Source organism: Anopheles nili, chromosome 2 (assembly GCF_943737925.1).
Source record: "Anopheles nili chromosome 2, idAnoNiliSN_F5_01, whole genome shotgun sequence".
In the NCBI taxonomy this organism is placed as follows: domain Eukaryota; kingdom Metazoa; phylum Arthropoda; class Insecta; order Diptera; family Culicidae; genus Anopheles; species Anopheles nili.
The window spans coordinates 72,066,357-72,085,887 of record NC_071291.1 but is presented as its reverse complement, the minus strand read 5'-3'; the positions used below and the strand labels follow the sequence as shown (position 1 = coordinate 72,085,887).

The window sequence follows — 19,531 nt, the reverse complement described above, 5'->3', positions numbered from 1 at the left end:
ATAGGGTAGTGGGAGAGAGAGAGTGAGAGAGAGAGATGGTAAGAAATGCACTTGAAATGCATCTGCACAAACGGCATGGGTTGCGCATGAATGCTAAGAGAAACAATAACATTTTTGAATTAAATTTCTGGAATGGAAGAAAAGACAGAACAGAACAGAACATAGTAAGTAGCTTATTAAATAACAAAGAATTAGGAAACATTTTCCCTCGAGCAGCATTTCATTATGTCAATTAAGCATGATGGTAAAGATTCAACACTAAGCGACAATTGGGTCTGTAGCCTTCCAAGAAAAGCCCTGCGTTGTGTTAAGAACCCACCATGTTTTCAGTTTTGGTCCGTCCAATGCACTCCATTGACTCTGTCAGCTGTCAATGCCAGCGTGATATGATTGGCTTTATTCAAACAAAACGATGATTTCCGTCGACGGGCAATGTCACCAAAGTGCAGCAGCCTCTCCGGGCATTCAGGCAATCAGTAAGACAACCACCACTTCGACCCACGTACGCCGATTAGCCTCATAATCCCCCCAACGGGTACCGTTTCCCGTCTAGATGTGGAGATGCTTCTCGCATCAAGTGCACGCTAAAGGGCCGCCGGTTAGTCGCCTTCGAAATGCATTACGATCACGGAAGGAAAAAGGCCATCTAGCTGAAGGATTTCAAACAGCGTTATGTACAGACGAACCCAAACACGAGTGCTCGCCTCGTGGCTTGAGCTCTTGATGCACTTTCGACGTGATCCTGTATGTCAGTGGATGTTTTGAAAGCCCTTTTTTTTGCCCTCCGTTGCTCCGTGACATTCTAATCCAATAAGTATGCTAGACGGTTCCAAGCGGAAACATCGTAATCGTAATCTATGGTACTTTAGATACCACCACGAATGAAGACAATAGACTAACGCCAACTCATGTTATTTTAGAGAAGTTTAATAAACTCACCAAAAATATAGTTGTTGTCGTACATTCTCATACTTCTAAATAAAGCATCCAATAATATTTTACCGCATTTCCTACTTCTTCCCTTCAATTAAATAAAATAGTGCTGCGCCTTTGTTTATTGTCACGTTTCGCAACATCGACAGCAAAAACTAACCCGTTTAAGGCGGCTTTCGTCCATAACGTAGTGCCGGCGTCCATAACGGCTGCCCCGCATGGGTGAGTCATCGGATTTACCGCGAAATGAAAGAAACAAAGTGTAAAAAATAAGCCACCAAAACAAGCCACCCCTCCAGACTCACCCTACCCAAGGGGTGGCTTTCCACAACCCCTTGGACAAAAGTAGAAGAAATTGTACAATGGCTCACGCTCATTCTCACATTGACCAGCGAGTCGAAGGTAACAGACGAGTTCCCTTCATCTTCTCGCTGATAAGCTCCGTAAGACGTCAGCTCGAGACGAGAGAGCTCGATCGACGAACTCGGAGGCTGCGCGTACGATCGCGCATTGCAAGAGCGAGACAGCACGAGCGAACGCGCGTAAACAGATCAATTGAATAATCGTCGGATGCGATCGCGACTCGAAGGTGGTGTGAGTGCAACCAAACAGAACAGGCTTGCCCGGTGGTTGCCGCGGACACAGACATTTAAATCGCGGCATAGAAGCTGATCGTAGGCACAGATCAATCTCAGCGCTCCAACGGGACGGATTCCGTGGATCTCCTCCGCGTGGGTGAGAAGAAATAAAGTGTTTTAAACGCAGAAAGACAGTGTTCAGTGAGTTTATTACTAGTTTAGAAGAACATAGTGCGTTCGTAAAGTTAGATTTTCTTAGAAGTGCAGAATGTCGAAAGTTTCGAACACCGTGGCACTGGCGCTGGCGGTCATCGCCTTCGCCTGTCTTACCGACCTTGCCCGGGGCCATACCTACAAAACCGGCGACTGCCCATCCGTGGAGCCCATGAGCGGTTTCAGCATGAAACAGGTAAATTCTTCTTTCCAGCGTCTAACACACGGGACCTAACATATTTGGCTTCCTTCAAACGTCAACTTCGTGCATCCAAGAAGGCTATGCGATTGGCAGTTTTTACGTAATGCACGCAATAGTAGGCCGGTTTTTACGTGCGAAAGTTCTCAACACGGAATAAAGCACTCTACGGCCCGTCAATTCGATAACCTTCGCATCCAGCCGATCGACGGGGTCATAACCACTCACTTTCTTAGTGGTGAGACTCAGTGAGAAAGGCGCGATGCGTTATCTCATTTCGACGATCAGCAACTCACGCCGATGAGATTTACGCCGCAAGTTAAGTCCGACGTTACGCCCCACTGATACAAAACAGCTCTCTACTGGAGGGAAACTATTCGAGGTCAGCTGACTGCTTTTGCATGTTTACGGCCTTGCATTGAGGTGATTTTCCAGCACGCGGTTTTTCTACCGATAAGACGTTGATATGTTTAAAAAATACACCACTTAAATGAAACGTGGAGCAATCTTTTAATTCACGATTCATTCACGTGCATTTCAAATCGGTTTTTAATACTCGTACTTCGGAGCACTAGAATAAAGCTTACTTCTAATTTATTCATAGCACCGATGCAATCTTTTCGATTTAAAACCGGAAATACAAGTCTCTCGCATCTTCTTAAGCAGCCTGAAACGAGCATTAATCATGTGTTCTAAATATAAAACACCGTAAATGATCCGTTCTTAAACTGATATTTCCTTTCGCTTAAAAGGGACTAATGGAAAGTGGGAAATATCCATTACTCGCTCGTTCGGGTATGTGTTTTTATCTCGCTCCCTTTAGTTTGCAAATTCTAAACGAACTCCTTTAAATAAATAATGCGTGCTTTAGACGGTGACGTTGGCACACACACACACCCACGGTATTTCTCGCCCCGAATCCTCTAAAACCCATGTCAAACGCAACCCACCTAATTGGGTGGGAAAAAGGGCCACCGAGGAGAAACGATACACCGATAGACCGCGAGAAGACCGCATCCACGTGGCCATTATTAGTGGTGCGAGGAGGTTAACATTTTGCACTCCTGAGTGTATTGTTCCACCGTCCCTACCGAAAAAGCGCCGGCGTCCATTTACGCGGGAAATGCTTTCATCCACTCGAAGTTTGCCCTTTTTTTCGGGCTCCATTGGTGGTGTTGCGAGCAGGATCAGTAGCAGCAGCAAAAAAAATCAAATAAATATCCCCCCAGATCCTGGGACGTCCTGCACCGTCCTGCTAGAGGGTCAACAGGAACCGCCGCTTAATGGTCCGATCCCGGCTGGAATCTGGGTTTTCTCGGCTGCTTTGGCAGCCTGTTGCTGACATTGATTGATGGCCCTTTCATGCCGGTCCCGATAGTGTCCGGCGTGTGCTATCTACCCAGGACCTCGAGCTCCAACGGGAGCATCCGTTCCCGGCACTCGTGGGTGACTTTTGTGAGCAGCTTTCCAGCTTCCGAGTCAGCACATTTTTCTCTTATTACGTTACCATCGTGGAGCGGTGTTGTTATCATGTCTACTGGCAGGCATCCTTTTTGGCCACATTCTCGTTCTCTCGGTGCATAAACAAACCGTTTACTAAGCAAACATGAAGCTGTCTGGGAAAGGCTCGCCTGCGATCCCGTTTCGGTAGAATCAATATACTCTCCTATGTTGCGTGGCCATCCTGTGATGGGTTGGCTCTACCGGTTGGACGTTCCGGACAAACCAACAAAAATGAACCACAGGTTTTCTGACGTCGAACCAACAGCAGTTTGATACGTTCTGTGCGGGATGAAACATTTCAATTCAATTTTTCTCGACAAGTTCGCCGGTCGTTTTTGATATCCTCTGTTACTTATAATTACAAACATCCTCCACACTCGGTGTGTAGTGGCATGACGTCCTCAACACCACATTACACCCATCGTACAAAAGCGTTCTTTCGGCGAAATGTGAGACATCCCCCGCCTTCTCTCTCTCTCTCTCTCTCTCTCCTCTCCTCCACCCGTCACGTTGGCGGGAATTTATTGCTCGCCTCCGTCGCACAACAAGCACATCCTTCCAGCGAGTGAAATAACACCGGCGTACCACTCGGAAGTGTAGTGCGGAACGGATGTAGCGCAGATGGCGTAACGACAATTGCACTAAACTCCCCCTCATATAAGGGGAGCTTTGCTTGAGCGCTTTTCACCCGCACGATGGATGATGATGACGCGGGCGTACAAGACACAAGACGGTTCTGCCAGCTCCCAACTTCCCGACGGTTCTACCAGGACGAGCATTTTTGAGGCGGCAGATGAAAAAGCACCCCACTCTCATACCCACCCATGCGCGTGCCGGTTGAGAAAGTGGAAAGATAAATTTTCATTTTTGAACAACTCCCCGCACGTCAGAGCACACTTCCGGGGCACTCTTTCCGGTAACGGGGGCACGTAGGGCGGGTTGCGCATGTAATGAGAATACTCGACACGCGTAACGAAAGGGGTAACAAATGCTTATTACAACTTGGCGAAAGCTGCACGATGCTGAGTTGGGAGCATGGGGAAATAATTTTTCAATCCATCTCGACAAAGATAACACTTTTCTCCAACTTTTAATGACACACGGAGGCGCAAAGAAAGACATTTTGCTACGTGTGCGTGCGTATGTGTGTGTGTGTGTTGTTTGGCCTACTCACAAAAGTATTTGCTATTTGGAAAGCAAACTGTCGTTTTGAAAATTATTTCTCCATCTAGTAGCCCATGCGATTCTACATTAAACTCCCATCAGCGACTCAATGTTGCAATGATTTACAATCGATGTCAAACTATTGGGAAGAAAAAGAAACTTTGCACGGCATCGGCCACACGGAGCTACCGGCAACCGAGCTTGCATAAACTTTAATAAGCCAATCAAAAGTTACGGCAGCGCACGAACAACATCCGATTGCACCGAACCTGTCAGTTCCTTGTCTATCAAGGAAGCGCCAGCTACCACTTACCGGTCGGCTCGTGACCGAGACCGTGAAACCTGACTCGTCTGACCCCGGCGATCGAGCCCAAAGTTTGTCCTGGCCAACACCATGACCGCGTGCTTTCGAGGACAAGCCTACAAGCAGTGGTGTCCAATCTTCAGCAACACCCCAGGGTGGATTGTTGAGGTGTGAGTTTTCTTACGAGGTGGCATAAGCGGCCCGTTCGTGTACGGCGAAATTATCGACACGGAAAAACCCGGGGGAACTTTCACATCCGGTGTACTGCGAGGATCCTTTTCGAGCACACCATGGTGTGGCTTGGGCCAAGGCCGCCTCAACCTTGCCCGGTCAATATTCTTGTTTTTTTATTTCAGACTTCCTTTTTTTATTCTGTCCCTTTCGATGGTCATAATGTGGTTGTGATGTCTTGCGCTACCCTAGCATGATTAGCGGTTCCATAAAGATGATTTTTCCTAGTACCTAATCTACCATGTCCCGGTAAAGTGACGCCCGTGTAGTAGTCCTTTCCCAAACACTTTCCCGCGTGCTGGTCTTTGACGATGAAAGTGACGCTTCGCTGCGCTGGCATAACAAAGCCACCCGCTGCCGGTTCGAAAGAAGGCGTGGGGTAGCATTTTAAATTAATGATTTAACTTCCGGTCGTAAATCGAAAACCCTTTTCCACCGAATGTGACAGTGGCGCTGGCGTTGGTATTGGGATGGACGGCACCAGGGTCTACCTGTCACGGTTGGACGGGTTAGGCAGCAATTAGTGAGACTTCTGCCACCCCGGCGTAGTGGCACCAAGTGACAGCAGTTCCGGTGGCGTTCATGTCAAGTACCGCGAACCGGACGACTGCGACATCTGTAGCTTGTTTTAAAATAAATTAAATTAGTTCCGCGGAAGCACGTTTCGGAATCGACTTTACGAGCGCTTAAAAGTATTGGACGTTGCGGAGGAGTATTCGGCTCGTTTTGAAGGAGTCGAATATCGCCTTTTTAACAGCAATCTGCCATTTACTCGCCCTACTGACGGTTAAGAAACAATCGCGTAAATTTAACTCCTTTTCTCCGTTCATTCATCCGCAGTTCCTTGGCATCTGGTACGTCATCCAGAAGACGGGCACCGCATCGACCTGCGTGATCTACAACATCACCAAAAATCAGGACACCCCGGACGAGTACTTCATCGAGCAGATCTCCCAAAAGGCGCCACTTTCGGTCGCCCCCATCAAGCACGAGTACTCGTACACTGGCAAGCTTACCGTCACCGATCGGGACGTTCCTGCCCGGATGACCGTCCGGTTTCCGCTCAGTGAGTGACATTTGCCGTCCATGACGTCATCGCTAATTCGCCTGACCCGTTTGTCTCACGCGTGGTGTCCTTTCTGTGTTTTTTTTTGGTTGTTTTGCAGGCGTAGCCGGATCCGCAAAGTTTGTCGTTTTCATGAGCGACTACGACACGTACGCTGGGGTGTTTTCGTGCCAGAAGATACCGTTTGGTCACCGACAGAGCGCAACCCTGCTGTCCAGGACGCGTGATTTGGATAAAATTTTCGTCGACAAGGTACGGGTTTGGGGGCAGATTTGCTACAGCTATGGATTCGTGGGACGATGGGACAAAAATTCGCTTTGTTATACTATTGAAGGTTGGTTTGTGATTCGTGAATGCCTGTGAGGTACAGGCAAGTTAGCATTGCAGATAGAGAAGCTCAGTGGCGATAGAGAAAAAACATCCCATCATAGTCCTTCTGGTAATGAAAATTTTGCTACCACGCAGCATTCGAGCACCCGACCCGACGAATGAACGGTGAAACTTTGGATTTGGTGACAAATTTCATCCTTGTTACAATCCTCTCCAGCTGCCTTGTTAGTTGTCACTCGTGACCGATGGAGCGATGGCACCACCTGTAACCCGGTTCCTTTCGCACCGGAACACCGGAACACCTGGGTTTTGCTTTATTCGATCCTCGTCCAGTAGCTGCGGGATCTTTCGCTTCACAAACCACACTCAGCAGAGGACCTGACCTGATGGCACGGCAGCAACCGTCAGCTGGCGACCCTTGACCTCCTCACCACCGAAACAAGGATGAGCTTTCCGTAAAACTCTCGCCCATTTGTAGCTGACGGAGTTTTGTTCGCACACGGGAAAAGCTCCGAAGCGAATGGTGCTCTCTTTTTCCACCGCTTCTCGTAATCGAAGTGCCCAGAGTTGTGCCCAGAAGCGGATGATACCAATGTAGTGCGGATTTTGTGGGTACGAGTTTCAAATTGGTCAACGACCCGGAACTCGCTACACGAAACTTTACCCTCCATACTACCCGCTGGGTAGTGCGCTTCCGGGCTGTGGAAGGCACAATGCGTTTCCTGGATACATAGTGTCATCTAAACCGTAAAAGGACACCCTTCTCGGTGCTGGGAACATGTTCAGCGACCGAGGGCGCACTGAAGCAGGTTAACATTTTAAGCACTTTTAACCTCTCACCCACATGTTGTTGGATCCCTGCGAAAAGGCGCGCAAACCGCGTTCATGCAAAATGATGAAATAAAAAGGCTCATTTTCATATTATGAAAACCCTCGGTCGCGTCAAGCACGCCATTAACGGGAAGCTACGGTGGGTTTTGCACCACATACGTATTCCCACGCGTACTTGCGTCCTTAATTTGCCTCGTTTTTTTTTTACTTTTGCTAGCCACACAACCCACCCAAACCCTAGATCCTTGATCCTGGACACTCCGGTACACCTGCTTGGCGTTGGATGAAACATGTATGAGCTTAATAAAAGCCAACAAGCAGTACATTCCATGTGCTCGCCTCGCACCGAACCAAAGAGAATGCGGAATACCTGTTGGCCTGTGTTTCTGCCGCACCTTCAGGGTGTACTCGTCACGCACGGGTTGACGATGCACTCGTGGGTAGATGGCAACAGCACTAATTACACCCGTGCTCCATTTGGTGTCATTCGGCACCACCGTCGTCTGGTGTTCGGCGCGCGAAATGGCCGAGCCCTGCTGACGAAGCAAAACCACACGCTAAGATGCCTTTGGACATCTTAATGGACAGTGCGCGAGTTTTACAATTCGAGCGCCTGTTTGTTGGTGAAATTTTCCGCAGCTCAACAGAGTGGCAGCTGCCATTAAGGATGTGAGCTTTGAGGCCTACAAGTAAGTACAATGAAAAGACCGGCCATTAGATTAGCTAGCTAGCGCTCGGGAGCATCCACAAAGGCACCCAGGGAGCAGCGAAATTGTAATGTTTGAGAGTGCTTCCGCATTGGCGGTACAATGAACAGCCGGTCGTGTAATTACTGTTGCCACAGTCCAGAAGCACCTGCCTACTGTAGGTACTACTGTAGAGCGTCCTGGTCGTCCTGCCACACCACATATGCATGGTGGGTTATGTTTCCACGCGTACGCTCCGAATGGTTAACATTTAACTAGAAATAGGATCACCCAACGTGGATCCACACCGAGCGATCCATTACCGCGTAGATAACTAACCAGCGTCCAACCGACACGTCTCCCTCATGTGCCCAGCCTGTTGCACTACTCCTGACGCCCACGGTTACGGTTCTGTCCGAAAGAAGATAATCCAGTCGCAGCTCGCAGCGATGCGTACATTATGTCCCACGGGCACGGGGGTGTAATTCAACGAACCACAATCACGGTAAAGCTCAGCCGCCCCATTGCAACCCTGCGTGTAATCTGATAACAACGACGTGTGAAGCGTTGTTCTAATCGCTATACCCGCGGTCGGTTGAATAAATCACGCTCCCCAATCGCATGGGAGGTGTCGGCTGCGTGTGCTACAGCTCAACCTCATGCGGCAGGCACACGTCACACCGAACACACATAAACTCCGGCACTCGGGGGTGTGTTTGCACATCCTGAAGCTGGAGCGCGTTGAATTGCTTTCAGATCACCCGGCAAAATAAAAGCACGACCAGACTGCTCGCGGCCATCGCTTTCCGGTTCGCAAGCACGGGCAGGTAAACCAACCGAGTAGGCCATTATTAAAATAGGTTTCTGTTTGCGCTTCCTTGCCAGCGCGCGAATACGCGAGCGTAACACTGCGTAAGGGAAACCGCGCAAAAACCGCCACACTAGTAGTATTTTTCCGGGCCGACTTCCGAGGGCGGGATTATCCTGACAGGGGGTAGAATTGCTGTCTCATTAAAAAAAAAGCGTCCAACTCGGTACACGCTTATCCCCTTACACGTGCGGGTATTAAAACGCGAACTCAACTCGAATGGCTTCCCATGCTCGTTTTTCTCTTCATAAAGAGTCGTTTTTCCTCGGAACAAGTGTTAGTGTTATCAACACTCGAGTCCGCCGTCCTAAGCACATAAGTGTTGCAATGTTTCGTTTATAGACAGATAAGATTATAAGCTTCTCCTGCGCTACTGAAATCCTGGAAGCGATGGTGGTAGAATTTGTGAAGTAAATTTATCATTGCTCTTGACCGCCAGTTCACTATCACGGGGCCGCCTTGGCCACTCTATTTTAACTTCGGTTGCGCACAACAATCGCGTGACAATCATTAATTAAAATCGAAAAACAGGACACAAACGCCACGTGTCCTTGACGTGGTCCTGCCCAGCCAGGAACAGGGGCTTAACGTTCCTGACGTTCCTTGACGTTCATTCATTTCACTTTCCTCGGCGCCATTCCACAGTGTCGGTATCCTTTCATCACTCATTATCTCGACCCATCCCGTTTGCAGATTCGCACCCGATTGGCCTCGTACTCGGTGGATCCGTTCGATCTGAGCATCGTCAACCAAACCGGCTGCCCGAAGGAAGGCGAAGCGGGCTGGAACATCCACATCGATCCGGATACCTTCTCGACGCGCAACATCGCGAACGCGTTCCGGAAGGCGGGCGAAGCGATCGGGGACGGCTTCGAGGCGGCGGTCAACGCCGGCAAAAAGGTTCATTTATTTTGAGCGTACAGCTCGCCAGAACGGAGTGCGGGAGAAATTGTAGAATAGAATCACAAGCAAACGAGCGAAAAGCGAAATGGAACGATTGTCTGCTGTGGCGGATTGTGCGAGCTTGCTTCTTACCGGATCGGTACCGACAGTAATTAAACCTCCACTCCATTTCGTGCTTGTTCGCCATTTGTGCCTTCACTTCCCATTTCCCACCCCGGTGGGGGCGTGGGGAAGGTGCGAATGGGAAGGATGCACAAGCGGCACAGTCTGGTGGAAATGTTGCTAATGTTTTAATTTATACGTTCTTTTACTTTGCATATCCTTGCGCCGTTCGCTTGCGACCGAACCGGCCCGTCCAGATCTACAACAAGTACCGTGACACCGACAGCGAGGAGGTGGAGGGTTACGTGGAGGAGACTACCAACCGCTCCGAACGGCTCGTTAACGTCGCCGAGTGGTTACCTTGAGCGGAGGAGAAAGTTTTACCGTGCCGACATTCCTTTCAGAACATTCGGTAGTTTTAATTTAAACGATGTGACAATAAAGAACGAAGCCTCCTCACGTATTACATTGCGATTTAACATTGTTCCTTTATTCCAAGCGCATACAATTAAATTTGTTTGAATAAGTTTTTTAATCCTTTTTTTACATTAAATTTTTTTCACGCATCCTTACGAAATGCCCTAAAGTATGCAAAGCAGTTGAGAAATCGTTTTACTAGTAAAAATATGCAATCTCAGTTTTTGCTGTATAGTTTTGGTTATTTACAATACTATCGTCTACAGTAGGCTATTGCCTCATAAGGCTATTTATATAACAACCATACGCCTACGTTGATGGGCTATTGCAGTTCCCACGAACACAGTGTCCGCAAAACTCGTAGTCATACATCTTATTCAGCTTGCGCACATCCTTCAAGCTCAGTTGGTCCCGTTGACCGATCTCGACGTCGTCCTGAAAAGGAAACCCAATTCATATCACCTGTCAGTTTCATTGAACCTTTCTAGTCCATTGCCTTCGATCGGTTGCGATACAAACCATCGGAACTACGGTGGCTCGGTCGGAAGTCGACGATCCAAATGCATCCGACTTGCAGTGCAGGAGACTCTCGTAGTCGTATGGGATGCCAAAATCCTCAATCCCACCCTGCAGGTATTTGTCCAGGTTTTGCTTCAATGACGGTTCGATCGCATCTTCCTGCACGAGAACGTAGAAATCACGATCTGGACGGCTCTGAGGATGCGTGAATCCGAGCACGTGCAGCAGCTGGTGCATTATCACACCCGATTGAAGACATCCTTCTTTGTGGAGGTTTAGCTGATTTGACAACGGATTCATACCGAGCGTTGTCCAGCATCCGTCGGCGATGGCAGTAATATTAAGAAACTGTTTATCCTTGGAGGTTCGTGGAACAAACCGCACACAGCTGTACGACGAAATTCGATTCATTATCTCTACGATTTGACCTTGTTCGGGCTCAGCTGTAGAAGAAAACTGTGTTCAGTACTAACGCTCCTCCCCTAAAATCCTGGTACCACTCACTGAAGCTGGGCGAGAACTCGTACGGGACGATTCCTTTCGTCCATTTCGAGGCATCCTGCACGATCAGCGCACCACCGTCAGCGACCGCATCGTACTGGAAATCCGACAGTACTATGTCACCTTGGTGTCGCTTTCCAAGTTCTTCGTAACCCTTAGCAACGACACCATCAGACAGCAACGTCAAACCCATGACGATAGCTAATAGAACCTGTATCGTTGACGACCATACAAAATGCATGTTATAACTCTCCAAAGAATGTCTATGGTATTGATTAACAGACCTGCTCTCGATGTCGCAACATCGTGTGTGTTATTTTTAAAATGATTGTTTCAAGCTTCTATGACACGTATTATCACACGGTAGCCAAAAATCAGTGGAAATCGTCCTAACGTTCCACAGGCACTAAGTGTCTGTCGAGCGAGTGACGATCTTTTTGGCTGGCTCGAGTCTGCTTCGGATTACACCTCGACGGTACCTCTTCTTTAAACTCCAAAATATCATTCCACTCAAATATTTGCTTGAGCTGATGATAAGATGTGCTGTGTCTCGTACATGGGCTTCATTCAAGAAAGTCCGCTTAATGCACTCGTAAAATTTGCTGCCAGAAGCTCGTTTCCAGGAAGTGTTCCTGAAATTCCAACAATTGTAGACAATTTTTTAATCCTATTCCCGGAAATACATGCATCTTTCAAGTTACCTTCAACTGGGATCAGTTTGTTCTTGGAAATCTGCAGGAGAAAATTTACACGTTTGTAAATAGGCTATTGCAATTTAAAACGCTTTGTTTTAACAAAATATCATGTAAATACTTTTTAAGGACACCTTATCATAAGTGTGATTAGCACCTTCAGCAGGAAAATGCAACGTAGTCATCAAATTAACGGAAACACATTTCGAATGGTTCAAGGGTTTAATATTGTCCGAGTTTTTCTAACCTAGAAACAAAGCCAGTGATATCTTCCAGCAATGTTATATCAGACAATGATTAGCATATTTTTTGTCGGAAGCAGATCATAAAAATGTAACCAATTATGCGCCCACAAAAATCATCTCCAAACAGCCAAACTGATAGCATCGAGTGTACATACTTACACACACTCCGAGCCGTATTGCATACTTCCGTTTTGTGACATTGGCCGCAGCTTCCTTAAAAGATATACACAATTTCGGACAAAGAAGCACCACCGGCTAACACGCAGAGTCTGCTTATTTTCTCTTATCTTATCAGTCTCGAGTTTTTCACGCAGCACAGTTTACGAGCACCATGGGTGAACCGCGACAGAACGGATGCCATAAACCGAGGATCTGCGTAGATCCATCAAACACGAATCTCAGCGGGATGAAGGAGCACAAAATGTTAGGTCAAAAGACAACCCACCGCCATTGTGTGGTGCGACTTGGTGCGGATAGGTTGCGCATCAGTTGGTGATCCTTTGTAGCTCTTAGTCCCTGCCAAACTTTGGGCAGGTTTGTTAAAACGAGTGCGTGTATTCCGCTGCTACAGAGAATATCTTCACCATGATGAAGTTGCTCTGGGTCCTGGCGTGTTTGGCGATGGTATCCCATCAGGTCATGGGTTCACCGGTCAAAAGAAACTCTGTAGCTGGTAAGAACAATTTCCAGTAGTTCCAGCAAATAGCAAAGCTCAACAACAATTTCCTTGCTCATGATCGTTGTGTGCAGACATGGAACTGGCTAGCGAATTTGAGGAATCTGCCGGATATTTCGAGGGTGACATCATACTGACGCCTGAGCAGGAGGACGCAGTGAAGTACGGCTACACAGCCGTCATCGGCGAAGCCTACAAGTGGCCCAACAACATCGTACCTTACGTGATCGACTCCACAGCATTCAGTATGTTCACGATCAACAAAATTCGATGCCAATAATGCAAATTATTTCTATTGCTTCCCACAGCGAGCGTGCAACAAAACAGCATCGTGTCCGCCTTGCAACAGATCGAGCTGGTCAGTTGTGTCAGATTCGTAAAACGAACGAACCAGAAAGATTACGTAGCCGTTACGGTAAGTTTAAATATACCTTCTCGTTAGGCGACGTTTGACGTTTCTTTTGAACGATCTACTCAGGGAGAATACACGGGATGCTGGGCAACGCTGGGACACCGTGGTGGCATGCAAACGGTAAACCTGCAACCTAATGGATGTATGTCGCGTGGAACGATCATCCACGAGTTCCTGCACTCGCTCGGCTTTGTCCACATGCAAAGTGCTTCTGATCGTGACTTCTACGTGGAGATCAACTGGGGTGCCATCCAGGCTGGCAAGGCATCGAATTTTGAACGTTATAGCTCGAACATAGTCGAGGACTTTGGCATCCCGTACGACTACGATAGCGTCATGCACTACGGATCGACGGCGTTCAGTAGCGGCAGCCAGCCTACGATCATTCCCAAGCAGACCGGTGTCACGATAGGCCAGCGTGTAGGACTTAGCTACAAGGACATCAAACGACTTAACTTTCTCTACCCCAACTGCTACTAAGCACTACTCTTTGGAAAGGATACAACTCCCTTCAACTAGCCTTTAGTTTACAGCTACATATATTACGGGAAGGTTTAAAGGTTTTCGAGAGATTAGCATTAAATAAATAGTGAGTAGCTGCTGCAGTTCGATTATTACTACTATAAAATATATCGACAAGTGCGTTTGTTGATGGAAATTACTGCGTTTATAACAATCTCTGTGACGTAGAGAGATTGCTGTACTATTTCAATGATGACTTGATCAATTCTGCCGCAATGAATAAATCACCATCGTTTCAATCTTACATCGTTTCAAGATCAAGAGCGCAAGCAATGTGCATTCCTTAGGTACAATTTCGTATACATGTCGACACTCGTCTACTACCATGATGCATGAGAACCAGTACAAGAGAGTTCACTCGTCCAACACACAGTTTCCGATAAAGGCTATCCCCGGTCGAAGCTTGGTTTTTTTTCTTCGTTTACATGAATATACACTTACTGCATTTGCTTATCATCGGTCAAGTATCAAGCGCGGCCAGTATCAGCCGAACCCGATCAGTCTCCAATCGGCCAAACAATGGCATATAAAGGTCGAATCTTAGCCTCCGTAGGACGAACGGACCATTACGGTTGCCGGATTGGTTTGATACGTGTGCAAGATGATGTTACGGTTCGCTGGGGTGATCTGCCTGGTGCTGGCTAGTTGCGTATCTGCTGGTGAGTTAAACGAAACGCAGGTCCAACAGATTTATATGACCCGTCATATCTGTTTGCTCGTTGTATTTTCAGTGCCGAGAAGATTGGGCGCTCGTGTCGTCGGTGGAAGTGACACCACGATCGAGGACCATCCCCACTTAGTGTCGCTTCGCCGGCTTCACAAGCACAGCTGCGGAGGCGCTATCCTGAACACGAACACCATCTTAACGGCGGCACACTGTGTTGACTAGTACGTTTTTCATTTTAATAAGCTCCTATCTTGCTGATCCTCATGAAGGTCCTTTTTTGTGCAAACTACCCACACAGTTCGGATCTGGAACCGTCCGATTATGAAGTGCGTGCTGGATCAACACTGCGCAATGAAGGAGGCCAGCTAGTTGTGGTCTCCCAGATCCATACCCATCCGGACTATAACGACTGGACGTTGGAGTGGGACATCGCCGTGCTAAAGCTCGCCAGCCCGTTGCAGTTGGGCACCGGAGTGCAAGCAATCGATCTACCCCTGCGTACGTTCAGCGTCGCCGAAAACACCGGTGTATCTCTGGCCGGATGGGGAGCGCTTTACGTAGGTTTCACAGAGCTTGTTCCACAAAACGAACGCCTAATGACGCTCTGTTGTTCCCTTAGTACCAAGGACCATCCACAAACCATCTACAGCATGTGACGCTGCCGATCGTGAGCAACAGTCGGTGTGGCATCGCGTATCAGAACTTTGCACCGATTCTGCCCTTCCACATCTGCGCCGGATCCAAGGGCATGGACGCTTGCCAGGGTGATTCAGGTGGTCCACTCGTCTACCAGAACCAGGTGATCGGAATCGTGTCTTGGGGATACGGCTGTGCTTTCGACAACTACCCCTCCGTCTACACGAGGGTATCCGAGTTTGTGGATTTCATCACCGAGCGGCTTTAAACGAGCCACTGGCGGAAATTGCAGAATACGCTCCAGTAGATTCGCTCAGATTTACTAGTACACTAAAATGTAGTCAGCCTCTGGTGCCATTTATTGCTATCTTGAACTGTATCGCGTCTTGTTATGGTCAGTAAAACTTTCTTACCTGTGCATTCTGTTTACTTGTATGATTTTGATAATTCTTGCTGCTTCTCCAGTTAATTCCCTGGGATCGGTTCCAAATATCAGATGACGTCAGTTGAGCCAACAGTCGCGATTTGTTGCTACATTTTATCTGTTGCTATCTTATCTATTTCCATGGGGATGGTTTCATTGAATTAACTAACAAAACAATGCACTGAATGTATTCAAAATAGTCATCGTTTCAAGATACGCTAGCACAAGAAATCGCTTGAGTCCCGCCTATAATACAGGCCCTTCTTGACGTATAAGGATTTTCCTTTATTACGAATATTGATTTACTGAAATTGTCATCGGTGTTCTCTCCTAGTTTGGTTTAGGCACTATTGTAGAATGTCATTTAGCAACTGTTTAATGGAGACGTGAAATGGTTTTAATTAACGGCACGCGTCGCTAGCGTATCTCTTAAAACTAGTTGGTATTTGAAGATGCCGAAAAGACTACTAAAATATAGATCCTATCGCTACTTAAAGAACACTAACAGCAAAGCCGCCAGGGCAGCCAACAGCAGCGAGCTCACGGTCCTGCTAGCACCGCTGAAACATCCCATGTTGTCAAGGACGATCGCGAACCGGGCATTATCCGGGAAACGGCACTCCGGCTCAGAACAGCGTATGACCGCGGGAGGGTTGATAGGTCCTTCCACCGACACGAACAATGGCGGACAGGTGTTAATGACCGAGTGTCCAGCACAAGCATTCGAAAGATCGATATCAACCGAATCGGTGTTGATCGTTCGGCAAACGATCGAGTCTCGATTCTCCGTAGTATTAAGCCTAAAGAATAGCGTGGACGATGAGCTAAAGGCTTCTAGAATGATGATCACAACTTCCAGTACTTACCTGGGACGCTCAACCCAGCGCGATTGACAGACGGTTAGCGTTGCAAAACCATGACCCTGGATGCGAAGACGTCGGTTGTTGCCCTCCCTAAAGAAGTAGTTTGGATGCAAGCGGTAGAAATTGATGCCCCTGGGTTCGACGAACTGATTCATTGAGTTCGATCCCCAGTTCTCAGGGATCCAGTTGTGACCACAGCGTGGATTCACAATCCTCCTTGGTTCTTGAAGTATCCGCTGGATGACTGGGGTCAGCTGTACGCGAACCGTGTCGACTACCGAACCGGAATCAAGCTCACGCAGTGGGAACACGTCACGACGTTCATCACGCACAAAACGGTTGAATCGACCCACGTCTCCTGCCGCTAGATACAGGAAGCGCAAGTCCGGCACTTCCTCACGGAAGATCTGCAGATGCTGCATGGCGAAGTTGGTGTCACCTTCACTGACACGATCCATGTGCACGATCATGAGGGCAATCTTAGAGCGTCCGCTCAAGCTATTATTACGCCGTTCTGCATCCATCAAGTTAGCTGTTTCGTTGCGCATCTGGCGGAACACGTTCGGAATGTTCAACCCGTTCGGCACTGTTCACGTAAAGAAGTCTCCAGATTAGACATCCCTGCTTATACTCACGAGAAAGCTCACGAGGTCTTCCAGCAACAATAGCGACGGTTACTTACATGACTCATGCAACTGTGGAGTGTAGATCGTATGGAAATCGGACAAGAATTGTGTAGTGTTCACGATGATAGTTCCATCACGCGCGTTCAAAACTGTGTATGTCGTACCGAAGCGACCCACATCAACCGAATCCAGAATGTTTCTGTGGAAAGGAAAATAAAATGGTTTCCTCAAATTTGATTCTAGAAGGACAAAGCTGGCAACTTACGCGACGACGGAGTACGCATCTCTGTACGGCCAGGCGGCATCGACGAAGATGTACAAATCAGACGCCGCTCTCCAAACTGTCGGATCGTTCATCTCAATGGCCGTTGCCTCACACGATAGATCATTCAAAGCAGTCGCTGTGGAGCAGATTGTCAAAAGTATCCATCAATTCAAGACCAATGGACACCGTCCTTCATCCCGGTCATACTTACGGATGTAGTTGGCTAGCGCATCAGTGGAACGATCGGAGAAGTTGATGATCGCATCCTGCGTGATCGTGAATGGCATTTGCATCTCCCGATCCAACACCGTACTAAACGCGACCGTTTGCTCCCGGAGCTGGACCATTGGAGCGACCGTCGTGAAAAGATCACGCCGATTGCACGATCGCACTGTATCGTTGAACACACCCCGGTGTGAGTAGTACATGTCGAGAACCTGGCTCAACCGCAAGTTGTTGGCCCGACTACGCCACTCAGCGATGTTCGTGGCAATCAGCAGCCCATCAATTCCAGCCCGAATCTCCGCATCCGTCATCTGCAGATGTTCACGTTGGTTGAGGAAGAACCAGCGTGGAGAGACGGTTCTATTCCACGCACCGGCCGCTCCAACCTGCACGTTATTTCCCGCCGATGGGGCGTGCAGCAATGCTACCTCGGCCAAATCACCCGACAAAGTCGCTGCCCACCGATTGTCAACACGCATCGGCTGCGATTGCCGGCTACGATACTCACTCGTTCGTGACATCAGATCACGCAGCTGCACCGTTTGTGGTTCGAGTCCTGCCGCAATGCCGGCCAATACCGTGCCCGCCATGACGGGGCCCCAAGGCGTATAGACGTTTCCGTTCTCCACCGGACATGCGCTGATCGCGTTCGATGCGATGTCCACGAGCGACGCATCTCCAATCTCCACAAGACCTCCATCATCCTCTTCAAGAGGTTCACCTGCTTCCTCGTCTTCTTCGACTGCAGCGGCAACTGGTTCCTCCTGGGGCTCGGCGTCCTCCTCAGCGACGACTTCTTCGGGTTCCTGTTCCTCTTCCAGATGATTCTCATCCGGATCCATCTCGAAACGAGCGGTCTTACCCGCCTTGTGCTTGAACTTCATGATTTGCTCCCGTATGCGATCCATTTCCGGTTGAGCAAGCATCTCGTTGTCACCGAGGTAGTTCGATCGCACCTTGTTGCGATCTTTGAAGTCCATCTCACGAGGTACACGGGCCGCACGGTACTGCGCGAGCTGCGCACAACGGACATTCTCATCTCCACGCACTCGCCGATCGATAGAATTCGATATCATGAAATGGATTGCACACTGCAGAGAGAGACAATATTCAGCATCCATTCTAAGGATTTGTTTTCGTCCACTAAACCTTCTCTTACCCTTTCTTCGGTGCTTAACGTGGCGTTCGGGAAGTTGACTGCATTGCCAGGCAGCAAGCGAGAGAACAGTACGCGATGCTTTGTGAACTGGAATTCGGTGGGGCTGAACGGAATTACTCCGGTTATGCTCGTTACACCCGGTGCTCGGACTATGCCGTCCTGACGGAAACGATGCAACAGGCTGATGGAAAGCTGACGGATGTCCTGCTGGAACCCGGGTGAATCCTCCACCTTGCGGATCAGCTCAATCAACATATTCATCGTCATCGGCAACCGGTTGTCGCGCTCGAAGATGGTCGGGTTCTCGTAGCACTCCAGCAACGACGGGGCGACTCGCGTAAGGACATTCTCCTGTGCCGCCACGTCCATCAGCACTGCGGCCAGCAGCAGGCACGTCGTTACCGACGTCAGTAACTTCATGTTGCTGCTCAAACTACACTCTGAGGAAGATCGTTTTCAATTGACATTAATTAGAACTTTCTGAACCTCGCCCAATTTTTCGATTCTACGCTGACAAAATGAACTCAACACCCCACGATGAATGGCCAACGAGTAGATTCTACAAGCGTAAATTTTTTATATCGCTCTTCGCCAACCTCAACAGTTTCAGAGTGGAATTTACCTTGCGTAAGGCTAACCATAGATAAGATAACACCCCAGCACCGAACCCTTGATATAACGGCAATGTCGGCAGGTTAGTAGAGGTGTTCACCTGCTGCAAAATCACTTGCCCCATACATTCGTTAAACCGATTTTCGAAAAAATGAAAAA

The 19,531-nt window shown here is 48.4% G+C and overlaps 5 protein-coding genes across 5 annotated transcripts; 3 read left to right on the top strand and 2 right to left on the bottom strand.

The window, feature by feature from the left end:
* Positions 1 to 1,626: 1,626 nt before the first annotated feature.
* On the top strand, positions 1,627 to 10,377 carry LOC128730717 (apolipoprotein D-like). Its single transcript, XM_053823795.1, has 5 exons — positions 1,627 to 1,920; positions 5,966 to 6,191; positions 6,292 to 6,443; positions 9,600 to 9,806; positions 10,169 to 10,377. The coding sequence occupies exons 1-5, from the start codon at positions 1,780 to 1,782 to the stop codon at positions 10,274 to 10,276; spliced, it is 834 nt and encodes a 277-aa protein (XP_053679770.1). The 5' UTR covers positions 1,627 to 1,779; the 3' UTR covers positions 10,277 to 10,377.
* Positions 10,378 to 10,637: 260 nt separating this feature from the next.
* On the bottom strand, positions 10,638 to 11,589 carry LOC128730120 (zinc metalloproteinase nas-14-like). Its single transcript, XM_053823152.1, has 3 exons — positions 11,352 to 11,589; positions 10,848 to 11,290; positions 10,638 to 10,763 (listed from the first exon to the last, which is right to left on the bottom strand). The coding sequence occupies exons 1-3, from the start codon at positions 11,587 to 11,589 to the stop codon at positions 10,638 to 10,640; spliced, it is 807 nt and encodes a 268-aa protein (XP_053679127.1).
* A 1,281-nt stretch (positions 11,590 to 12,870) lies between these two features.
* On the top strand, positions 12,871 to 13,853 carry LOC128720133 (zinc metalloproteinase nas-4-like). The gene is made up of 4 exons (XM_053813779.1): positions 12,871 to 12,958; positions 13,036 to 13,210; positions 13,274 to 13,376; positions 13,440 to 13,853. The coding sequence occupies exons 1-4, from the start codon at positions 12,871 to 12,873 to the stop codon at positions 13,851 to 13,853; spliced, it is 780 nt and encodes a 259-aa protein (XP_053669754.1).
* Positions 13,854 to 14,454: 601 nt separating this feature from the next.
* On the top strand, positions 14,455 to 15,466 carry LOC128722163 (trypsin alpha-4-like). Its single transcript, XM_053816002.1, has 4 exons — positions 14,455 to 14,554; positions 14,627 to 14,783; positions 14,861 to 15,119; positions 15,182 to 15,466. The coding sequence occupies exons 1-4, from the start codon at positions 14,497 to 14,499 to the stop codon at positions 15,464 to 15,466; spliced, it is 759 nt and encodes a 252-aa protein (XP_053671977.1). The 5' UTR covers positions 14,455 to 14,496.
* Positions 15,467 to 15,845: 379 nt separating this feature from the next.
* Positions 15,846 to 19,281, bottom strand: LOC128730713 (uncharacterized). The gene is made up of 6 exons (XM_053823792.1): positions 18,761 to 19,281; positions 17,588 to 18,692; positions 17,377 to 17,512; positions 17,168 to 17,310; positions 16,489 to 17,071; positions 15,846 to 16,422 (listed from the first exon to the last, which is right to left on the bottom strand). The coding sequence occupies exons 1-6, from the start codon at positions 19,178 to 19,180 to the stop codon at positions 16,110 to 16,112; spliced, it is 2,700 nt and encodes an 899-aa protein (XP_053679767.1). The 5' UTR covers positions 19,181 to 19,281; the 3' UTR covers positions 15,846 to 16,109.
* Positions 19,282 to 19,531: the final 250 nt, after the last annotated feature.

Coding starts and splice junctions, on each gene's coding strand:
- LOC128720133 (XM_053813779.1), top strand. CDS start 12,871: ATGATGAAGTTGCTCTGGGTCCTGGCGTGTTTGGCGATGGTATCCCAT. Junction 12,959..13,035: donor CAAAAGAAACTCTGTAGCTG/GTAAGAACAATT, acceptor CGTTGTGTGCAG/ACATGGAACTGGCTAGCGAA. Junction 13,377..13,439: donor AAGATTACGTAGCCGTTACG/GTAAGTTTAAAT, acceptor CGATCTACTCAG/GGAGAATACACGGGATGCTG.
- LOC128722163 (XM_053816002.1), top strand. CDS start 14,497: ATGATGTTACGGTTCGCTGGGGTGATCTGCCTGGTGCTGGCTAGTTGC. Junction 14,555..14,626: donor GGCTAGTTGCGTATCTGCTG/GTGAGTTAAACG, acceptor TTGTATTTTCAG/TGCCGAGAAGATTGGGCGCT. Junction 14,784..14,860: donor GCGGCACACTGTGTTGACTA/GTACGTTTTTCA, acceptor CTACCCACACAG/TTCGGATCTGGAACCGTCCG.
- LOC128730120 (XM_053823152.1), bottom strand. CDS start 11,589: ATGCATTTTGTATGGTCGTCAACGATACAGGTTCTATTAGCTATCGTC. Junction 11,291..11,351: donor CGAGTTCTCGCCCAGCTTCA/GTGAGTGGTACC, acceptor TTTCTTCTACAG/CTGAGCCCGAACAAGGTCAA. Junction 10,764..10,847: donor GAGCCACCGTAGTTCCGATG/GTTTGTATCGCA, acceptor TTTCCTTTTCAG/GACGACGTCGAGATCGGTCA.
- LOC128730713 (XM_053823792.1), bottom strand. CDS start 19,180: ATGAAGTTACTGACGTCGGTAACGACGTGCCTGCTGCTGGCCGCAGTG. Junction 18,693..18,760: donor CGTTAAGCACCGAAGAAAGG/GTAAGAGAAGGT, acceptor CTCTCTCTGCAG/TGTGCAATCCATTTCATGAT. Junction 17,513..17,587: donor TGCGCTAGCCAACTACATCC/GTAAGTATGACC, acceptor TCTGCTCCACAG/CGACTGCTTTGAATGATCTA.
- LOC128730717 (XM_053823795.1), top strand. CDS start 1,780: ATGTCGAAAGTTTCGAACACCGTGGCACTGGCGCTGGCGGTCATCGCC. Junction 6,192..6,291: donor GACCGTCCGGTTTCCGCTCA/GTGAGTGACATT, acceptor GTTGTTTTGCAG/GCGTAGCCGGATCCGCAAAG. Junction 6,444..9,599: donor ATAAAATTTTCGTCGACAAG/GTACGGGTTTGG, acceptor TCCCGTTTGCAG/ATTCGCACCCGATTGGCCTC.